Source organism: Rhinolophus hipposideros (genome assembly GCF_964194185.1).
Source record: "Rhinolophus hipposideros genome assembly, chromosome: 3".
In the NCBI taxonomy this organism is placed as follows: Eukaryota; Metazoa; Chordata; class Mammalia; order Chiroptera; family Rhinolophidae; genus Rhinolophus; species Rhinolophus hipposideros.
The window spans coordinates 36,022,308-36,044,025 of record NC_138049.1 but is presented as its reverse complement, the minus strand read 5'-3'; the positions used below and the strand labels follow the sequence as shown (position 1 = coordinate 36,044,025).

General features: G+C 35.1%; 1 protein-coding gene and 1 long non-coding RNA gene across 4 annotated transcripts in view; one reads left to right on the top strand and one right to left on the bottom strand.

Moving 5' to 3' along the window:
- Positions 1 to 21,718, bottom strand: part of TRDN (triadin) — a 343,597-nt gene that overhangs the window by 185,907 nt on the left and 135,972 nt on the right. The window contains exon 10 of the mRNA XM_081044419.1: positions 5,158 to 5,235. Within this exon, the coding sequence (XP_080900545.1) occupies positions 5,158 to 5,235 (78 nt within the window). The remainder of the gene's footprint in view (positions 1 to 5,157; positions 5,236 to 21,718) is intronic.
- Positions 1 to 21,718, top strand: part of LOC308495931 — a 57,833-nt gene that overhangs the window by 12,122 nt on the left and 23,993 nt on the right. Inside the window, exon 4 of one of the 3 annotated variants that reach the window (XR_013993080.1) lies at positions 5,979 to 6,242. The exons of 1 other annotated variant lie outside the window; for it this stretch is intronic. This is a non-coding gene — a long non-coding RNA (uncharacterized lncRNA). Of the gene's footprint in view, positions 1 to 1,244; positions 5,167 to 5,978; positions 6,243 to 21,718 lie in introns of those variants that run through there. One more of the 3 variants, XR_013993081.1, reaches the window with a different exon arrangement.

Sequence of the window (21,718 nt, the reverse complement as noted above, 5' to 3'; positions counted from 1 at the left end):
ATTAGCTTCCAGGATAAAATGTTAAATTATAACCCAAGTGTCCCACTTAACAAATGACACATCTCTCTTCCAAGTGAAAGACTGATAGGCAAATATTTGCTACTTGGTCATTTATGAACCTCTGCTTGGAGATAAACCGGAATCAAACACTTGAATAATCTGACTATTAAAATCTGCCTCAGATTTAGAGAACTGGAGTCCCTTGATTTATATCCTCCTCAAAACAGAATTAAAATCTGATGAAACTTAAGGTGACACTGTTATTTATAGGCGACCGCTTCCCCTGTGAACATTTGAGCAGTGAGATAGTCACTTATCAGTTTTGTGTCACATAAGCTATTATAGTCCAAATGTAAAAGAACTGTAACTCTGTTTTCTCTCTGTCTCTTTCTCGACTGGGTTCTATAAATTTTTTCTAAAACATTTGTTTACTAGCTAGGTAAATAATACACAGTAATAGCCAGTGAGGAGATTACCCAGAGTTTTTGTTATTACCTTCAGTATAAACTCAGTTGTATTTGAGTCTAGTTAAGACGATTAAAAAAAAAATATATATATATATATATATATATATTTAACTCCTATAAATTATAAGCATGTAGAGAAAATGACACAAGCTTCAAGTTTGGAATGTATGCTATTAGAAAATCATACAGGACAGAAAAAAACCACACACACACAAAAACGACAAAATCATTGATTACTCAAAAAGAAATGTTTAAACGACTCTAATTGTATGAGGTAAACATTTAAGCTGCTTTACTTATATATTGATTAAACTTAGAGTCAATCAAATGTTAGGGATTGAATTGTATTCGCTCCAAATCCATATGTTGAAGCCCTAACCCCCACATGACTGTTTTAAGAGACAGGGCCTTTAGAAGGTGACTGAGCTTAAATGAGATCATAAGCGTGGAGCTCTGATACTATAGGACTGGTGTCCTTCTAAGGAAAGAGACAGCAGAGCTCTCTCACTGCCATGAGAGCACACGGTGAGGAGAAGGCCATCTGCAGACCAGGAAAGGAGATCTCTCTAGAACCCAGGCATGATGGCATGCTGGGTACTCTGACCTTGGAGTCCCAGCCTCCAAAACTGAGAAAAAACAAATTTCTGTTGCTTACGCCACTCAGTTTGTGGCATTTTGTTATGGTAGCCCATGTATACTAAGACACCAAGGCAATTTCCTCTTGATATAATAATGTTGTCTTTAAACTGTCTTTATATAATTGTCACACACACAAAGTCTGGAGCCATGTGAGCAGATGGGTGAAGAAGGCATGGATGTCAATGGAGACAATGGGAAGCTTGTCCTATTCAAGATGATCACCTCTAAAAAGAATAAATGAAAGACCTTTGTGGACCAAATAAAATATGTCTGTAGCTGAACTGAATGGAGACAAAAATTTCAAACTCTGGACAAGATCTGGACTGCTCTCTAAATATTCAAGAAGTATTGTCGATTTGGAATCTTGGAGTGAGACATTACATGAACTTTACATTAAATCACGCCCTTTAATGACCAAACAAATTATTTTTTTCATATTGGAATTGATACAGTACTGATTTACAAATTGTATGGAATTTTTATTTAAAATTTGCACGTGCTAATTCATTCAATTCAAGTAGATGACCAAATCAAGATATTTTGCATACTATGTAATAGGTTGCTATAATTTACAAGTATAATGTAACCTTTCCCCCATTCCTAATGGCATTTTTCTTGCTCTCTTTTGAGCCTTTCTAGAATGCTTAGGTACTTAGCCTGAAACCTTTGGCTTTTTCCCAAACAACTAGCAGTCAAAATTTCTCCACAAGTGGCATTCCTGTAATTCTGAAGGGCATTTGGCCAATTGCAGGTCATTCAGGTGACTAATATTAAATTAAAAGCATTTTTAGAAATATTCAATCACTCTCCATCTCCTTGCTAAATCATCTAGCGATTTGCTACTCAGATGTGATCCCGTTCCAGCAGCATCAGCAATACTTTGGAGCTTGGTGAAAATGCAGAATCTCAGCCCCCACCCTACACCTACCAAATCAGAAAATGCATTTTCAGAATATTCCCAGGTGATTTGTAGGCACATGAAATTTTGAGAGGCTTTGCTGGGGTTCTCTTGACTGATATCACGATATTTCTATCATAGAAGTGCATGAAATCTACAGCACAAAACTTTGTCCCCATTTTCCAGGACTTGTTGACATCTCAGGAGGTATGAATATATAATCCTCAAACTTCAATGCTGCATAATAATATAACAGAAAATTCCCTGGACATAGAACTAAAATCCAGGGCTGGAATCCCAGTTCTGCTATTTATTAATTTAGCATAAATAAGTAAACTCTACGACTATGTTTATTAATCATTAATAATAATCTCTGCTTTGTAGGATTGTAGAATATTAAATGTGAAATGCATATGGCTATAGCAAACATAATATTCTAAATAAATGTGTGTTGAAGAGAACATAGTTGTAGGCATGACTTGGTCATGATCTGGCCAGACAAGTACATAGAACATGTTGGTGTCAGAATATAACCTTAGGAAAACTTCATCTGTTCAACGACTCAAATCCTTCCCTGGCTATGAAATGTGTGAAACATAAATGTATAACCAGAAGTAATTCTATCTTGATGTCCCATGGGAAACTCTCATGTCCCAGACTAAACCCATCATTTTCCTTCTCCTTACTGGGAAGATTTTCTTTCAGGGGATTCCCATCTCTGTTAATGGCACTAACTGCCTACTTGGATACCTAATTCAGAAAGCCTTCAGTCTTTCTTCTACCTCAGCACATATATCCAATCTGATACTTAGACCCGTTGATACTTTTCTCCAATCTCTTTCTGATCCATCTCCTTTTTTCCATCCACTACGCTCCTGTTTAGTTCAGGCTTTACAACTTGTTTTGACTATTCTTTTCCCAAGAGCCTACAGCTAATCTCAAACCACAGGTCTACCGTGTAGAATGAGAGCCAAGTTGATCTTTCTAAATGAACACGTCTATTCTATCCATGAGAAACTCCTCATTTTCTATAGATAAAAAAATAAAAATCCCTTAGCTGAGGAGGGAATATTTGTGTTTGTATATGCACAAAACATTTCTAGAAGGAACTAACATTGATTTCCTGTGAGGAGGAGAATTTGGTAGTTGGATAGGGTCAGGAGAAAACTTTCGTCCTAAATAGTTTTTGTACTTTTAAGTTTTCAACCATGTAAATGTATCAAATTTTAAAATAAAATAAAAATTCCTCAGCTGAGTGAAATTGCATGATGTCAAAGGTTTGCAACACAAACAAAAATTCAATCAAAAAAAGGAAAAGGGAAGAAGAGAAGTTAGATATGTAAGAATAGAAAATGTTGATAAATGTATCAGTAGCCTGAGTATATTGGGGATTTATTTTACTATTTAACGTTTTATAATAAAACTTTAAACATAAAAATTAACCCCTAGCTTGCATATACAAGATACCTCATAATTTTCCCTCTGCATGTCTTTTTATCATCTCTCCCAAACTCTCTTCATGCCTTCTTCCTTCTTTCCACGATGGACTACTTATACTTCTCTGGACCAGACTTCCTTCTTCTCATCTCCGTGCCTTTGCACATGCCAATCCTTTTAATAGTAATGTTCTTTCCTTCCTTGCCTGAATGATGAAAACCTTTTCTTGGAACTTCAGCTCTACAGCTACTCTGCCTTTTCTATGGTCCTTCTCACCTGTTCCAGACAGAGCTATCCTTTCTTCTCTAAGCTTCCACAGTACTTTGTGCTGACTTATTTTTTGGTTCTTCTCACACTGTGACAATCAGTACAACTCTTAGAACCCAAAAACCAGGGCCCCTCTTGGAGATTCTGTGCTTTACAGGGCTCTTTGGAGTCTACCTCCAGCTATACTCTGCCCTGGTACTAGGAGTTAGTGGGGAGGACAGGATATGGCCACCTGGAGTCTCTTCTTTTTTATATTCCAGTTCCTGGGACCTTGATTCCCCACCCCACCCCACCCCCACCCAGCCCTTACTCTGATGCCAATAGCTACACGGACGGACCTCTTCCTGAATGAATCCTCATAACAGTGATCACCCTTAGTCTCAAGGGGCGGTCAAAGCCAATAGGTGGCTGTTGAACAGAGTGGACAGAACTTGAACAAGAAGGCTGGTATCCACATGTGTACACAGAAGGTCCCCTTTCAGTGTGAGACAGAGCTAGGGGTGGAATGGGTGCTGTGGTGCTCGGGGTAAGACCTCTATTTGTACTCTTGCAAAAAATCATTGGTGCACTTGCTTTAATTACTTGTATTTTGTATCAGGCTCTTTTTTAAATACTTTTAATTTATATCTATAAGCTAAGTCTTAGTGGGCAGGAACTATTTTCCATTAATCTCTGAATCCCCAGCACTTTGGATGATATTTGACATGATCCCATAGCTAGGATTTAATAAATAATTGAAGGAACGAATGAAGGCTTAATGAAATGATGTTAAATTTCTAAATATCAAATTTGATTGTGATGATACTTTCGTCCTTTAATTCTGCTGATCTTAAACATCATATTTTGAAGAATTATTTATTAGTAGTAGTGTTATTAATTTTATAAAGCACTCATAAGTTCACACACACACACACACACACACACACACACACACACACACTATTTCATCCTCATAGTAACTCTGCGAGATCAGTACTATTCTTGACCCATCTTGAGTATGACAAAACTCACGGACAGTGAATTTAAGTAACTTCCTAAATTTACACACTTAGTAAGGGATAGAACTCAGATCCAAACTCAGAAACTCTGACACCAGAGTCTTAAGACACTAATTTGATCAAGTTGGGGTGAAACTGTAATAATTGCAAGGCATATCCTTGCTGATTTGTCCCTATACTTTCTGGTTGCTTTCCAGGGTACAAAGCTTGTCATCCTTCTGGAAGCTGATGAACACCAATATAGAATCTTAAGGGGAAATTTTTGGTTTTCTAAAAAGGAACAAACCGTAATTTCAGGAAAAGTAAACTGTAGCTATGCAGTGTCTAGGCATACTAAAACCATGTGAGAAAATATGCATTTTGTTGCTGCTATTATTTTATGTTGTTTATTTACATTCTGTTTTATCTATAATAGAGAAGATATTTGGAAAAGCTGAAATAAAATACTTGCCTTCAAGTGTAAGTGAGGCTGGAGTGGGTCTGGAAGCTTGTTCTGTTGGTAATGGAGGCGGTATGGCTGGGCTTTGTCCTGTGCATACAATGCAGAAGTAGGTATTGAAAAAACAGTATTAACAAATTTAATATCCACAACTAAAATAGCTGGATCTGTCCGCAACATGCATAATTCAAAATCTGAAGTATAAATTCATATTATTATGCAATAAGAAAATGTTATTAGGTGAGATTTTTTAAGTGCATACATACACAGATTCACCTATCTTCAGAGATATTTCTAAATATATTACTTTTCATAGATTTAAACATAATGTTAAATATATCTATTGGACTTCATTAATGAAAAATCTACATTCAGTCAAATAAAGCAATTTATTTTCAATATGCACTTAAATTATGGAAACTAAAATCACAGAAGCTAAGAAAAATCCTAATATAGAGAAAAATAACCTTTTTTTTCATTTCACTAAAAATTCTCAAATGATATAATAGGTAATAAAAGAAGGTTAAAATTCATAGGCCTTTTGATTTTGAACAGGTACATTTTCTCCTGCCAAAATAAATGACCTGCAGTTAAGTAAATAATAGGCCAAAGGGAAAATGTATTCAGTTTTATAGAAACTTGAAAGGCTCCCTCAAGTCTCTGGGCTCATTATGAAATGTATAAAAATCCACAATCGTTTCTGAGAGCTTCCTTATCCCAGGTGATTTATTTAATTAACCAAAACCATCCGGGCCATGAACAGTAAACATTAACTAACATATAATTTCATATGAAATGCTTACAAAATACCTTATCCTTAATTTTTATTTCAGGAACTCCTGCTGTGTGTTTCTTTTTAACCCAGGAATCAACGTGGGCATATGCACCTTATAAAATCTCACTGACAACTAGATATTATCAAATGTCAGCAGACCTGTCTGCTTCTACTGGAAGTTTTCCATTTTTAGAATTCATCAAAATTACTTCGCTCCGGTGAATTGTGGATTAGCAAGTGAAGCAATCAGAGTTGCACACACCATGTTCTGTCGTGGTAAGAAGGGAAGAATTCCAGGCCTAGACCCTCATGCCAAGGAGAGGTTGGTCTCCATTCATTACAGGATTTTCTTTTAGTTGTTAGAGCCAACATGTTGAGGCATGAGCTTGTTTAAGTATGCGTAAAAGCAAAGCGTATTGTTTCATAACATGCAGGCCATATACCTAGAAAAATATCAATCCACATGACTATTAATTTTTTTCCTCATGAACACAAAGATTTGATAGAAACATAATGCAACATGGAAGTTCCTTTTTTAATGAGCAAAGAAAAGAGAAGCCTGGACACAGTAAAAAAAAAAAAAAAAAAAAAAAAAAAAAAAAAAAAAAAAAGAAAGAAAGAAAGAAAGAAAGAAAAAGCACAATTTGATCCACGTTTTTTCCCCCAGCAAACGTTTATGCATGGCTTACTCTGTGCCTGGAACAATCCCAAACAGCTTTGATATATGAAATTATTTAATCTTCGAGATTCTTAGGGTATAAGTATAATTTTCATTTTATAGTTTGAAAACTGAGGCAAACGGGTTGAGGCCATTCAGCTCCTAGGAAATAGAGCTGGAGTTCTACTCAGGCTCTAGATTTGAGGTGCTTAATATTACTCTCAGGCGGTGTAAGGCAAACAGAGTGCCATCTTATAAAAGGGGGTCCGTGACTGCAGCTGAAAAGGGACAGAGGAGTGAAGCTTCCACCCTGTTTTCACCTTCTTTGTAAATCGGAGGGATATATACTTGGAAAGATTCGACTCGTGCTTGAGAGCTGTTCTTGAAAAAATATTTCTAAGGTAGGACAGTTTTTATAGTTTTAAAATCTAGGAGAGTTTAGGTTTAGGAAGGAGTTAATCAAATAGCTAACACTTAAAATACAAGTGGTCATGAATGTAATTCAATTGTTTCTAAATACTAAGGCTTTCAAAAATACCTTCATAGAATGGTACCTGTTCAATCTAAATTCTTTTCTCCCCTGTTAGATACTTCCCAGAACAATAGTAAGTGAAGAGTCATAATCTTTTATAATTTCGATAAGCTCTTTAGGAATTTATTTCAAAATATAATAAATTTCTTCCCTGGAAAAGTCTTTATAATTTACACTACAAAATATTCTTAGATTTTCCTGGAGGAACTATAAATTCATTATGTTATTTAAAAAAAAAAAGAAAAAAGAAAAGAAAAGTTTTAGTGAGCATTTATCATGCACCAGGAACTGAAGAAGAACTTTTAAACTCCAACGCTGCTTTCAAGAGGTTCTCAGCATAGTGGCTAAAACAGACTTACAGACAGAACATTGTAATGCAGTGTGATGATGGGAAATAATATACACAGAGGAGATGTTGCAGAAATATTCCTGTAGGAGATTAATTGTAATGTGCATTTAAAGGCCTAAAAGGAGTTTGTAGGGTAAAGAAGGGAGGGGAAGAAAATGGATTCCAGGCAGTGAGTATCTAGTGTAAAAAAAACAAAAAAAAAAAAACCTAGATGCAAAAATACATAGAATTACTCAAACAAACAAACTGGTGCTTGTGCCCCATAAAGTGCATTATCCAGTTTATATCAGAAATTCTCTACAACTATAATCGACTATTTTACATTCTTCTTAATATAGCTGACTGCATCATTATGAGGCAATGGATGCAGTGGGAAGTAAGACCACAAGAAAAAGTGAAAGAAAAAGCCACATGATTGCCTGCCTCTATGATGACAGTGACAATTAGCCTTAGCAAGGAAATTATTAGTTTAGGACAAGTTTTTGTTGTTCTAGGGGGCCCCAAAACAAATCAGCCTTGTTATACTCGAGAATGACACATGACATTAGCTCTAACTTATAGGAAAATCTTCTTTTCTATTCACATAATGTCAGAGGATGCTATTGAAGTCAGAGACCATTTTGCTTTATGAATGCATGTGTTACGTATCACATAGGACATTTTATAATCATATCAAAGTAATATTATGTTAATAGAATTTTATAATCAAAGCAATGTTGTTTAGAATAAATGGTTTATGCTTAGACTCAAATGGATATAAGTGACAGTTTTAGCTCCATCACTTATAACCTGCGTGAATTTGAAAAATCATGAAGATTCCAAGCCTCAGTTTATAAAATTAGCATAGTTTTTAAGGAGTTGTGAGGATTAAGAGATAAGGCAGTCAACACATAGTAAATACTCAAAATATTAATTATTTTTCCAATAAGGTATTTACAATTTACATTCTATCTGTTCTCAAAAGAAAACTTGAAAGAGATTTTTGAAGTAAGAAAACAAAGACATAACAGATAAAATTAAAAATGACAGAAGTAGCAGAACTCATTTACAGGAAAGAGGATTATAATTTTATTAGGAGTGTATTTCTTTGGAATTCCTGAGAACTGTTCCTCTCTAAAGCAAATATTTACGTTGTTGAAATTTACATTGGAACTCTAAAGGTGTCCTTCACATCTATAAGCTATTACCTGAAAATCCCTTTGACATTCAAACATAGCGAATTGGCTTTATTTTTGTTCCTTGAGTGATTTTGGCTGAATTATTTCTATAGACTTGAATGGCATGTTTGTAAGCTACTGATTTTTTATTGTTCTGAGTTTTCTTTTTTCTTTCTCAAAAGCCTATTTGATTGCTGTGGGTTTAGTAAAATTCCCCTGGGAATATTATACAATGTATATTCTTTCCAATGACCAAAGCTACTGTTTTCTTTGCTAGAAATGATGAATGAAATTACTCAGAACCTTAAGTTAAGTAGAAGGCCATAAGCTGAATTCCGATCACATGGGTAAAAAATAAATAAATAAATCACTCTACTAAAGTTTAATTTATCTAGTTTCTTTATCAAAGGAGATTCCCTAGTTGAAAACTATTTCTAGACAATTGAATCTACTCCCTAAATCTTGAAACAAATGTTGAGGACATTTGTTTTCTCTGATGCCTGATATTTTATTCCTTCGGTCCTCAATGCATTTTCCTGCAGGTACTGAGGTGCTCAGAAGATGATAAACTCTTAAAAAGCCTCAATACTGCAAATGATAGATGGCTATATATAAATGGCTCTAGTGAGTGACCATTGAGTTAAAATTCATTTAAATTAAAAAAAAATACAAAGTGTGAAATCATTAAAAATTCCTATCCCAAGTCATTGTTTCAGTTTCATAAAGGCATTTATAAATCTACAACTAAAAGTAAAATGGGAAGATCTGAATTTGTAAGAAAATGATAATCGAGTTTGTTAAAGCAATGATATTACTTTTACACATTGGAACAAAGTTCCTACACTGACTATTATTGTAACATGTAGAATGATATTTTTAATATTTAAAATTGAATAGGTTTCCAGTCAAGATGGCAGAGTAGGTAAATGCTGTTCTCACCTCCTCTCAAGACCACATCAATTACAACTACACCACAGAACAACCAATATTGAGAATCGCCTGAAGTCTAGCTGAACTGAAGCCCTACAACTACGAACAGTGAACATACAGAAGAAGCACACCAGACTCGTAGGAGGAGCAGAGATGAGAAAAGGGCTGGTTCCACACCCATGTATGACCATTAAAATGTGGGAGGGATATCTCGGCAGCAAAGGCACCCCCCCGTGAGGAACTAAGGGCCTCTCCCCAGCTCAGAATTTCAGTGTGGGGGGGAAAAGTTCCCATTACTTTTGGCTATGAAAACCAGCAGAGATTGGGCTGTGAAAACCAGCAGAGTGAGAAGGAGGACAGCTGCATTTTCAGGTACTGTTCTTAAAAAGACACAAACTTGCTGATAGACTCACTGGCTCTGAGCTCCAGCATTGGGCAAGCAGCTTAAAAGGTGTCAGGGACATACAGGGAGGAACTGAGTTGTCTATCTTCAGAGTAAGTCTGGTGAAGCAGCTTTCTTCCTGATGGAGGAGCTCACAGAAGCCATTGTTTTTGTTGTTGTGGTTGAGCCCACCCCCAAGTTCATGCAGACACGGGCAGATGTCATGTGAGTCTCTATCAAATTGGCTATCACCTTTCCTCTGCTCCACCCTAATGATTCCCTGAGACCATGCCCCACCCAACTTTTGGGCATATCCAAGCTGCTTCTAATGGCTTTTCCATAATGGCCTGCCTTGGCTCACACTGTAGACATTCCTTTGAGAACAAAGGTTCACAAAACGCAAATAAGTAGCATCTGGATGAGTGTGTCCCATACCAAAGGCTGAGCAGCCTTAAGACCGGCATTAGCGGCAGCCAGCCGTGGTTCATGTCTTGGCTTCCCAAGGCCCCTCCAAGCACAGCGTGGGTGATACCCATCTCTGAATTGCTTTGTGGCTCATGCCAGGTGGCCCCAGTCAGGGTACAGATTGCAGCTGTACAGATTGCAGGGTAAAGATTGCTACTTGGCCTGTAGCAGTTACCCTCTCAGGAAGTCCAGGGGTTGGGAGACTAGTGGTCAGTTTTGGACTAGGCCAGAGCATTACCTGGCCAACTCCAAGTACCACACACCCAAAGGACAGGCACCAGAGCCCTGCTAAAGCCAACTCTGCCTTGTAGGGTCAGTCCTGGCATGACAGCTTCACTGTAGTCACAACTAGTCTTCACAACAAATCAGCAGGAGGGTCAATCCTTCCCTTGATGTGCAAAGAGCAACCAAATCTAAACTACAACAGGAGGCATACACAACCAGACAAGGGACACACCTGGAGCCCCTGTGTCTGGTGACCAGGGAGACTGTACCACTTGTTCCCACAGCACACCTACTACGTAAGACTACTCTAAGACCAGGAGGCATAGCAGCCCTACATAGAAACAAACACAGGGAGGCAGCCAAATGGGGAGACAAATAAACATTTCTCAAATAAAAGAATAGAACAAAACTCATGAAAAAGAACTAAACAAAAAGCAATCTAACAGACACAGCTCAAAACATTGGTTATAAGGATACTCAATGATTTGAGGGAGAACTTCAACAAAGTGATAAGAAACATAAAACTGGAGATAGAAAATATAAAAAGGAACAGGTCAAAAATGAAGAATACAATAACTGAAATGAAGAGTACATTAGAGGGAATCAATAGTAGATTAGATGAAGCAGAGGATCGAATGAGCAATTTAGAAGATAAGATAGCAGAAAACACCCAATCAGAACAGCGAAAGGAAAAAAGAATCCAGAAAAAATGAGGAGAGTTTAAGAGGTCTCTGGGACAACATCAAGTGTATAACCATTCACATCATAGGGGTACCATAAGAAGAGAGAGAACAAGGAATTGAAAACCTATTTGAAGAAATAATGACTGAACACTTCCCTAACCTGGTAAAGAAAAGAGATATACCAGCCCAGGAAGCACAGAAAGTGCCAAACTAGATGAATCCAAAGAGACCCACACCAAGTCACATTAAAATGCCAAAGAAAGACTCTTAAAAACAGCAGAAATACACAGTTAGTTACCTTCAAGGGAGTCCCCATAAGACTGTCATCTGATTTCTCAACTGAAACTTTACAGGCCAGAAAGGATTTGAAGGAAATATGCCAATTTAATAGGTTGGTACAAAAGTAATTGAGGTTTAAAAGGTTAAAAATAATTGCAAAAACTGTAATTACTTTTACACCAACCTAATAGAATCAAAGGCCAAATAAAGAGCTTCCCAGACAAGACAAAGCTAAAGGAATTCCTCACCACCAAACCAGTATTGCACGGAATCTTAGAGGGACTTTTTAAGATGGGGGGGAAGAAAAAGACAAAAATATGAATAATAAAATGGAAATAACTACATGTCTATCAACCATTATTTTAAATGTAAATGGATTTTATGCTCCAATCAAAAGACATAGAGTGGCCAAATGGATAAGAAAGCAAAACTCTTACGTATGTACACTGTCTATATGAAACTCACTTCAGGTCAAACGACAGAGTGAAATTAAATCATGGGAAAGATGTTTCATTAAAATGGATAATAAAAAAGCTGTGAGAGCAGTACTTATAACAGACAAAATAGATTTTAAAACAAAGGGTATAACCAGTGACAAAGAAGGACTGAATTACTCCACTTCTGGGTATTTAACCGAAGAAACCCAAATCACTACAACGAGGGGATATGTGCATCCATATGCTCAATGCATCATTGTTGACAATGGCCAAGATATGGAGGCAGCCTAGTGTCTGTGAATGCATGAATGGATAAAGAGGAGGTGGTACATACATACAATGGAATATTGCTCAGCCATGGAAGGGAATGGGTTCTTGCCATCTGCAGCATCATAGATGGACCTGGAGGGTATTGTTCTGAGTGAAGTATGCCACACAGCAAAAGTAAGATGCAATTTGAATTATCTTACATATGGAATCTAAAGAACAAAAATTAAACAAAACAGAAACAAACTCATAGATACAGAGGACATTTTGATGGTGCCAGATGGGAGGGGTGCTGGGAATGGGTGAGAAAGGGGAAGGGATTAAGAAATACAAATTGGTTGTTACAAAACAGTCATGGGGATGTAGGATATATCATAAGGAATATAGTCAAAAATATTGTAATAACTATGCATGGTTTCAGAGGGGTACTAGATTTATTGGGGTGATAGATAGGAGGGGTATTGGGGCATTGGGTGAAAAAGGTGAAGGCATTAAGAAATACAAATTGGTACTTACAAAACAGTCATGGAAATATAAAGTAAAGCACAGCAAACATAATCAATGATATGATAATAACCATGTATGTATAGTGCCAGGTGGGTACTAGACTAGTCAGGGGGATCACTTCTGAAGTTCTATAAATATTTAAGTACTATGCTGTACACCTGAAATTAATAGAAAATGATATTAAATGTCAACTGTAATTGAAAAATAAAAAAGGGTAGAAAAAGGTGAAGGGGAATAAGAGGTTCAGATTTCCAGGTATAAAACAAATAAATTATGGGGATGTATTGTACAACTTAGGGGATATAGTCAGTAATATTGTGATAGCATTGTACAGTGTAACTAAGATGGTTGCTATATTCATGGTGGTCATTTCTTTAGATATATCAATGTTGAGTAAGTATTGTGTCAACCTGAACCTAATATAATATTGTATGTCAGCTATATTTTAATAAAAATATTTTTAAAATAAAATAAAATTGAATAAATACAAAAATTCAATGAAAATATGGTTTTACACTTTAGGCTGAGACATGTGATTGTTTTAGTGTCCTTTTTTACAAAAAGGACACCTTCATCTTCAGCTTTCCTTACTGAGAGTCTCTTTTTCTTTCTCTTGTCTTATAATTTGGGACTATGGACTACTTAACAAAATGAAAGGAGAGAGGTAGAGGGATTTGGAGTATCAAACACTCCTTTTCAAACCTCATCTATGTAAAAAATGTGAGATACCACTCACTCAGGTTTTCACATTTGCCTATGGAAAGGGAACCTCACCAATAAGGAGTCATCTATAAAACTTCAGGAGTTTGTGTGAGCTGGGTTCATCGAGGTTTTTACTCTAATTATAGGCATCTTTAAGTCTCCTACTTGTGTATTGCTGAATTCTACATAAGCACTTTGCATTCTTTGTACTCAGTCTTGTGGAGGGAGTATATAGTACACCTGTAATTATTACTTAAGTCTCAGTTGTTTCAAGGTAAAATAAAAACAATTGTGTCTGCTCCAGCTGGGTTGTGGTGATTGTTTATGGACATTGCAGTACTAATGCAGTCACTGAGGGACAACAGTAAAGAAGGGAAAGATCCTGGGGTTATAAAGCTTACGTTAGAGATGGAGGAGAAGGGATAAGCAAGATAGTTAATTTCAGACCTCAAGTATGTAGAGACATCGAAACAGGGTGGTGGAGCAGAGAATGACTAGGGAAAGAGATCGCGATCTAGATAATAAATAGCAGGGCCACTAAGCATCCTCTCTGGGTTGTGCAGACCTTGGTGGCCATTTTTGGCCAAGGGGATCTGCTTTGTACAAAATTAAGAGGCAGCTCTTCCCCTGAGCAGTTGGAGCCCCAGTCCAACCCATGCAGTCTTAGGTAGGGGAGCAGAGTGTCGGGCCTTTGTATAAGTAAACAAACTGTACAAGTTCACAATGTATGAAGTGGCCTGCTCTCCAAAGGGGAGACACTTGACCTATCACTTGAAAGCAAACCTCAGGAAGATCTCTGAGGAAAGGATTCCTGACAAGGAAAAGCAAGTCAAAAAGCCTGAACTAGGAACCAGCCTGGCTTGCTTGAGGTCAGTGGGGCTGAAGAGTAGAGACAAGCTCCTATCAGAGCATTCTAGGCTATTCCAGTGAGTTTGGACATGTCCTAAGGGCAATGGTAAACTTGTGAAGGGTTTTAGTACGGTATGTATGTTTTTAAAAGACCTGCTTTGTGAACAAAAACAATGTTTGTAAAGAAAAGGATATGAGAGGCGGCAGGAGACTATTGAAATAACCCAGGTGAGAGATGATGTGGGCTCCGACTAGGTGAGTTGTAGTGGAGATTCTGTCAACAAATAATTGTTGAGTGCCTACTAGTACCAGTTACTTTTCTAGGACATGGAATTAATTATAGTAGTGAACAATACAGACAAAATCACCTAATTCATGGAGCTGAGAGTCTAGTGGAAAGAGACAAAACATATCAGTTAAATAAGTAAAACAAAAATAAGTATCATATTAAAAAAATGGATCAAGTAAGGATAATAAGAAATAATATTAAGAGTAATGGGTGGCATTTTTAAATATGATCAATGAAAAACATAGAAATTGTAGATAAATGGATGGATTCAGAGTACATTTTGACTTAAACCCAGGAGGACTTTTTAATGAATTTGATGTGGGAGGTGAGAAAAAGAAATAAAGTATGACTGACAATTTTACTTGACCATCAAGAAACAAATGAGAAATATAATATCCAAAAAGAGCAGCAAATTTTCCATATACCCAGCTAGATACTATTTATGGACTAATGGTTTAGTTGTTGTTTTCACTTGAATTATAATAGTTCTCAATTTTGCCGGAGTACTTACACAGAGCACACTGAAGAACAGAACGTAGTTTACTGGGTTATTCCAATAATACGTCTTATTGGTAATTGAGTCTCAAGATTTTTTTTTCATGATTTTAAAAAAGTTTTAAGAAAATGTATTATTTAGTATAAATTGGCTAGGCAACCCTGCTATAAGGGTGTTTAAAACACCAAAAGCTTCAACTTCTTACATCAAAGAGCAACCTCCAGGCTAAAACATTTCTATTGGAAAGGTTTCTTTGCCTCTTGTAAGAAGCTTCCTTAATATTTCCATGTGTTATTATATATTTGCATATTCACTTTGATGGAAAGCAAGAAAAAGTAGCCAAATGCATATTTCACACATTCCTTTGATTAAAAATGATAAAGGTAATATTATTGTTTTTTTTTCTCTTCATCTTCAATTTATGAAGCAGAAAAAAAATTTTCATGGAACATTCAACCAAAGAAATGAAATAAGATTGATTCAAGATCATATCATTGTTCCATTTATTCTTATACCTTGATTATGACAGAATACCTGATGATTGGGACTTAACAAAAATAGATGCATAGAAAAATAATTATAGAGTTTGGGATGTGGAATAGACCTTTGAAATCAGCTATTCCAACACCCTAATTTTTTCAGATGGAAAAAAAAAAAGGTCTCTGGAAGGATAAGTGGCTTAACCAAGGTCATACATTGAGAGCAGACTCAATTTAAGATTAAGGTTTTTTACTCCCCCTTTTTTTTTATTTTTTAAATACTTATCTAAAAGGTCAAGATAAATGACAGTTATTTTACCTATTATCATAAATGACTAATAATCCTTGGAAAATCTGTAAATATTCACTTCCTAATATAAAAAAATATATAATTTTCTTCAGTGATCATGTTCTGTTTAATTAGATGCTGAATTGACCTCAAGTAACCCATCAAAGTGATTCAGTAGTTTAAGACCAATCTCCTTATTACCTGAGCTCATTGTCACAACTATAGATACACTGTCAACTGGGATGTTTTTAAAACTTTCAGAATTACTATTTCTTCACTTTTCTTATTTTTTTTAAGTTCTGTGAATAATCTCTTTCAATCCAACACAAATCATATTTGTATATCCCACACAAATCGTTGTGTATATAGGGTGAGGCCAGAGGGAGACACTAAATATGTAAAATACAGAAAAATAGGTAATATGAATTCTATGTTTTTCTTTTAATATGAAGGCCAAAGATGGCAGAAAAAGAGATTAATAAGGCATATTGGATGGACTAATGTTTCAATTTAAAAAGATAAAAACAAAAGCTATCTCATTTACTTGGAATACAAATATCTTAATTGCCATGGAGTCATCCAATAAAATGTCAAATATCTGTGGGATTTCAAATTTTCATTGATAAAACTGCTTAGAATGTGGCTTATTCTAGTAATTCTTCATAGCTTGGCCATTTTATCTCTTACTTGACTCCCTAATATCCACTCTGATGACAATTCTTTAAGCTCCCAGAATGCCCCATATATACTTCATCCTCTGATTCTCAATGCTTTAGTTGTTTATTTACAAATCTGGGCTTTTACATTAATACAAATTTGGTAAAGGAATATAAAGACTTAAGGGAGAAAATAAATGATTGATTGACTGAGTAAATAAATGAATGTTACTAAATGGTACTCTGTTGTTTCTAGAGTTCTTGAATATGAACAGACTGAACAATGGTATTTGTAGTTCTTGGTAGAGTACAAATTACTTCCAACAAAATACATGATAAAATTTTATTTATTTTTTCATTATCTTTTTTTCAATTATTTATAGTTCCAGACCAAAGTATTCATTTTCTTTCTGTGAGGAGGTTTACCAATTTGTGTATGGGTAGAACAACAATTTTTCCATGAAAGTGAAACATCAATGCATTTATAAATGGTTTGTAAAAAAACAATGAGTAAAGCTCAAACATGAAGAAAGGTTGCTTCAGTAAAGTTTGATTGAGTTAAATAGCTCAATCCAGATATAGAACTTGCAATATATTCTGAACATCTGTAGTCCTCCTCAAGTGGAAAGATTATCTAAGTTATCCACCGTGGTGTGTTTCAACCTAAAGAAATCTCCACTTACAGATGTAACCTGATAGCATTGTAATGCCAGAAGATGCCCTAAAGTTAACTGAGAACAGTGACACCCAAAGAAGTTGGACAACTTACAAATTCACCCGAGTGACTTATAAGGAAGATCCATGTATGTAGATTCACAATGCGGTGCTCTTTGCACAACAGTATGTCGTCTTTGTGTTTGTGTTTACTTTAGAAGGAGCATAAAGTGACAAGAACGAACAAAATATGTTAGGAAATTTAGAATAGTGCTAAACAGTTTCAATTAATTACAAACATTATGTTATATTATGCTTTAGAATTTCATAGTCAATGATATCATTTTATAATAATTAAAACATCATATGCAGAACTCTATATTATGGTGAAATTATATTATTAATGGACATTTTAACCTTTGTTTCATTTGGAGATGATTTAAAATGTTTTAGACCATCAGTTATGTTAACTCAATATTCAAAGTTATAACAATATACAAAATTAAATTAGGTCTTTGAGATGCTATTTTCAAAGCCAAACATATCTAAAATTCTTTACCAAAATGGGGATACCTACTCTCTAAGGTGTTGGGCTGTAGGAATAGCTGTAGGATTAAAAAAGCCTCATCCTACTAGAAATCAATTTTTCCACAGCAAATATTTAAAATATCATATGTATGTGTAAGCTTTTAGGGACATAATTGAGTAGAATTAAAAATGCACAATTTTCAAGGAAAATCACAAAATTTCAATAAATTTTAAGCTAAAATCTGGTTTTATTTAAATACCTAAGTATGGGGGTTGGTAAAAAAAATACCTAAGTATGCCCCTCCCCTTCACATTTTAACATATTGACTAGTGAATAATGGGCTATTACTCATTTAATTTAATGGATCATTTCTGCTAATATAAAAGTATGAATTCTAATAAAGTTGTTTAGCAACTAATTATAACATGGCATACACCTAAATATAAATACATTTAATGTGTGATAATTCACAAGTGAAAATTTGATAGTTGAGGTTTTATACATTTTCAGTATTACTTTCAGAGATCCAACACACTTGGTGATTCACTCAGACTGAAAAACCAAGTCACACCAAATTATTGATGATTGGGAATGTGAGTAGCAACCACAAAGGTGAAGATTAAGAGAAAAGATGGTTCCTAAGACAAAAATCATTACATTTACAAACTATATTTTTACAATTCTTTGATTAAGTCTTACTTTTTCTTGCTTCTCATATATATATTTTATATATTTTAAAAAATTACAAGTAGAATAACAAATTTACTTAAGAAGTAGGAGGCTTGACATTTTTATAAACTAAGTAAAGGTGGAAAATAAAAAATGCCTCCTTCTGTCTTGTATCTTTTCTGGTTGCTTGCCTTTAAGATCCCACTATTAGGGGTATGGCAGAGAGAGGCTGGCACCATCCACTGCTAAATCATTTCCAAAACTACTAGAATCTGTTGTTTTCATTCTCCATAACTTCAAGACCCAACCACAACTGTAGAGATAAATTTACTCTGTGTTCTCTTCCATTTTAATTTTCTGTCACTCTAACCATTAAGAATAAAATACACTTAAAAATCTAATAATAAAACTGGGTGATCTTTTATTAGGCCTTATGGCCAGCTTAATTGACATCCAGGAAAATTAAAAGTAAACCATATCCAAGTTTCCTTCAATAATTTTGGTGACCAGCCATTTGTGCTGTTGAGTATGGAATCACTGTCCACTCTGCTTGTAGTTTCTATACTTGATTCCTTTCACTGACCAACAAAGACAGCTAAACGTTATCAGCAGATTGCCTGCATTCTGTGGCAGTTACATTGACAAGATTTAGGGGATCCAAGTCAAAATCACCTTATTAGGGAAAAGAAAATTGTGTTTGTATTAAATTTTACTATTTAGAAAACACAAAGTGAAGGGATAAAAGAAAAATCTAGGAGGCAATTACCCCCTCTTAAAATATATTTGTAATTCTTCCTACAGTGCTGGAAACAATATCCAGTAATCTGAGCAAATTTTGCAACTTCCCGTAGGTTCAATTTCCTCATCTATGAAGTGGATAGGTTCTAACTCACCTTCTTAGAATTCAATGAGATGATCTATGTCCAGAGCTTAGTACAGTGCTGGGCATATCGTTAACACTCAGTAAGTGGTAAATCTTTTTATCATCATCCTCATCAATGTTGTCAGTATCATCATCTGTTGATAGTGCTCAAAAATCCTTACAGGTAGATGCAGAATAATGTGTGGATGACTACCTGAATTTTTCTCCGCTCTAGGTAAGCCACGCTAATAAAGGCTTCCTGTGAATTTGTTTCTCTCCCTATCCTCAAATGCAAGAAGACACTTTTTTACGCTGTTCAGTGGCATTTGAAAAACACTGTTGCTTCTCTTTTATACAGGGATCTCATTCATATAAAATAAAATCAATTTGGCACTTTTCAGCTGTCCCATTTAACTACTTCCATACCACAGAGGACTTCTGCCAAGGGAAGGGATTTTGCAACTTTCCTACCCTTGTCTCTATCTGGGAGAAAATTTATTTCCTTATTTTTTTTTTAAGTGTCTCTGACACATGCAAATATTTCATGTTCACAAGCAATTCAAAAAGACAGCAAAAGCCTAAGGAAGAACCATAGAGCAAATTAAAAAGGGACCTTCTGGTTTTACCTTAAGAAGAGAAAAACAGACTTGATGCTTTGTTTTAGGGGATAATTTTCTACTAGTGCTTTAATAAAGATGATAATTCCACACCTTTTCAACCACAGGCATATAACATAAACTTAATATTTCATTGCTTGCACTTAATAAATAAAGGATAAAATGAGAACATGTTAATAATCATTATTTAATAGGCTTAATACCACAATTAAACTTACAAATATATTCTCATTTGAATAACACATTTGGAAGTCATCCAATTTCTCTTCCTGTTTTAAATTGTGTATAATTGATACACAATTTTTCTCATTTTAAAAAAATACACACTGCATATACAGTGTGCACCAGGAGACTATTTGTAATTATATAAAAATAATAGTATTCCTCTGAGAGAAAAAATCATTATTAATATAATTATTGTCATGAACAGTAGAAAATGGAAAAGCTTTAAATTTATGCAATTGCCACATGAGAGAATATTAATGTGTTTATTTTCACAGGGTATTTCAATAAGACAATTGGGCTCTTTTTCTCTCTATTTTTCCCTTATTTTGTATAAGAGATTCCAATGGCTACAAATGAGTCTTTCCTACTAAACAATGAGTCTTTCCTACTAAACTGCGCTTATTACCTAAACTATTACCTAAACACTCTGGATGGTTTCAATAGAAAGTGGTTTGTAGATAACAATGTTTCCTTCAGGAAAGAGACATATCAATCATACAGCAGAAATACTGACTAAAATAGAGTAGTGGAGATGTGAGAGATACCATGTAAATAATTAAGTGTCTGACAAAGGATAGACACCAAAGTATGATAGGGTCTAATCGGAAAAGACACACAGTGGGGTAGATGACATTACATGATGGGATATTATTTTGTTCAGTTGTTACCCTATGTTGATTTCTCACTCTGTATTGTTAAAAAGTTGCATCATATTATGTCACTACCTTTTTTTCCCCTCTCTGGGGATGAAAAACTTGACTTCCTAAATAGGAATAAACACTGAACTCATTGTAAGCAATTAATAATAACCATGATAAAGCTGAACATAGTCATTGACAAAATACTAGGACCGCACCTTTATGAAGCCTAGCCTAACCTTTGTGGCCTTCCCCTCTCCAGACATTCATAGTGATGGTATGACTGAGTATTTAATTAGTACCTTCTCCCATTTATCTCCACCACCTGCTTTATACTTACTGTTCATTGCTTTATTTGTAACCCTCTCTGTCTAGCTTGGTACCTCCTTCTGCTTTGAAACTCCTATTATGACCACTAGCACTGAGTACCTGCTAGGGATTCAGTAACTGCTGGGAAATTGGTTAAGAGAATGACTTCAAGCCTATCAACTGGATGTTGATGAGGACAAAAATAGTCAAAATTAATTGTCTTTAAATGAGGAATAATTGTTACTACTGTGTTGGAATCATAGTATTATTGCCTCAACATAAAGTATTTTAGAAAATCGAAATGTAAAATATACTGGGTTAGAATAGCAGTCATCAAACTGATAAAAAAAATACTGAGTGTTTGAACAATCTATAAATTATAACATTAATGTCAATATTGCAAAATTCATTATTGTCAAATTGCACAAACATCCTATACAAGAAAAAAAAAAACTATGGATGAGGAATATTCATTTACCAAATAGGTCTCTTTGGAAGTAGTTATATCAAGCTAGCTGGTTTACAAAAGTTACACAAAATGGGTATGGGACTTACTAATTATTTCCATGTTTAACATAAGGCCTGTTTAAGAAAAGGCATGAGAACTATGCATTCATATGAATCGTTAGAAAGTCCTAGATTCTCTAGTCTTTATCTGCTGGGC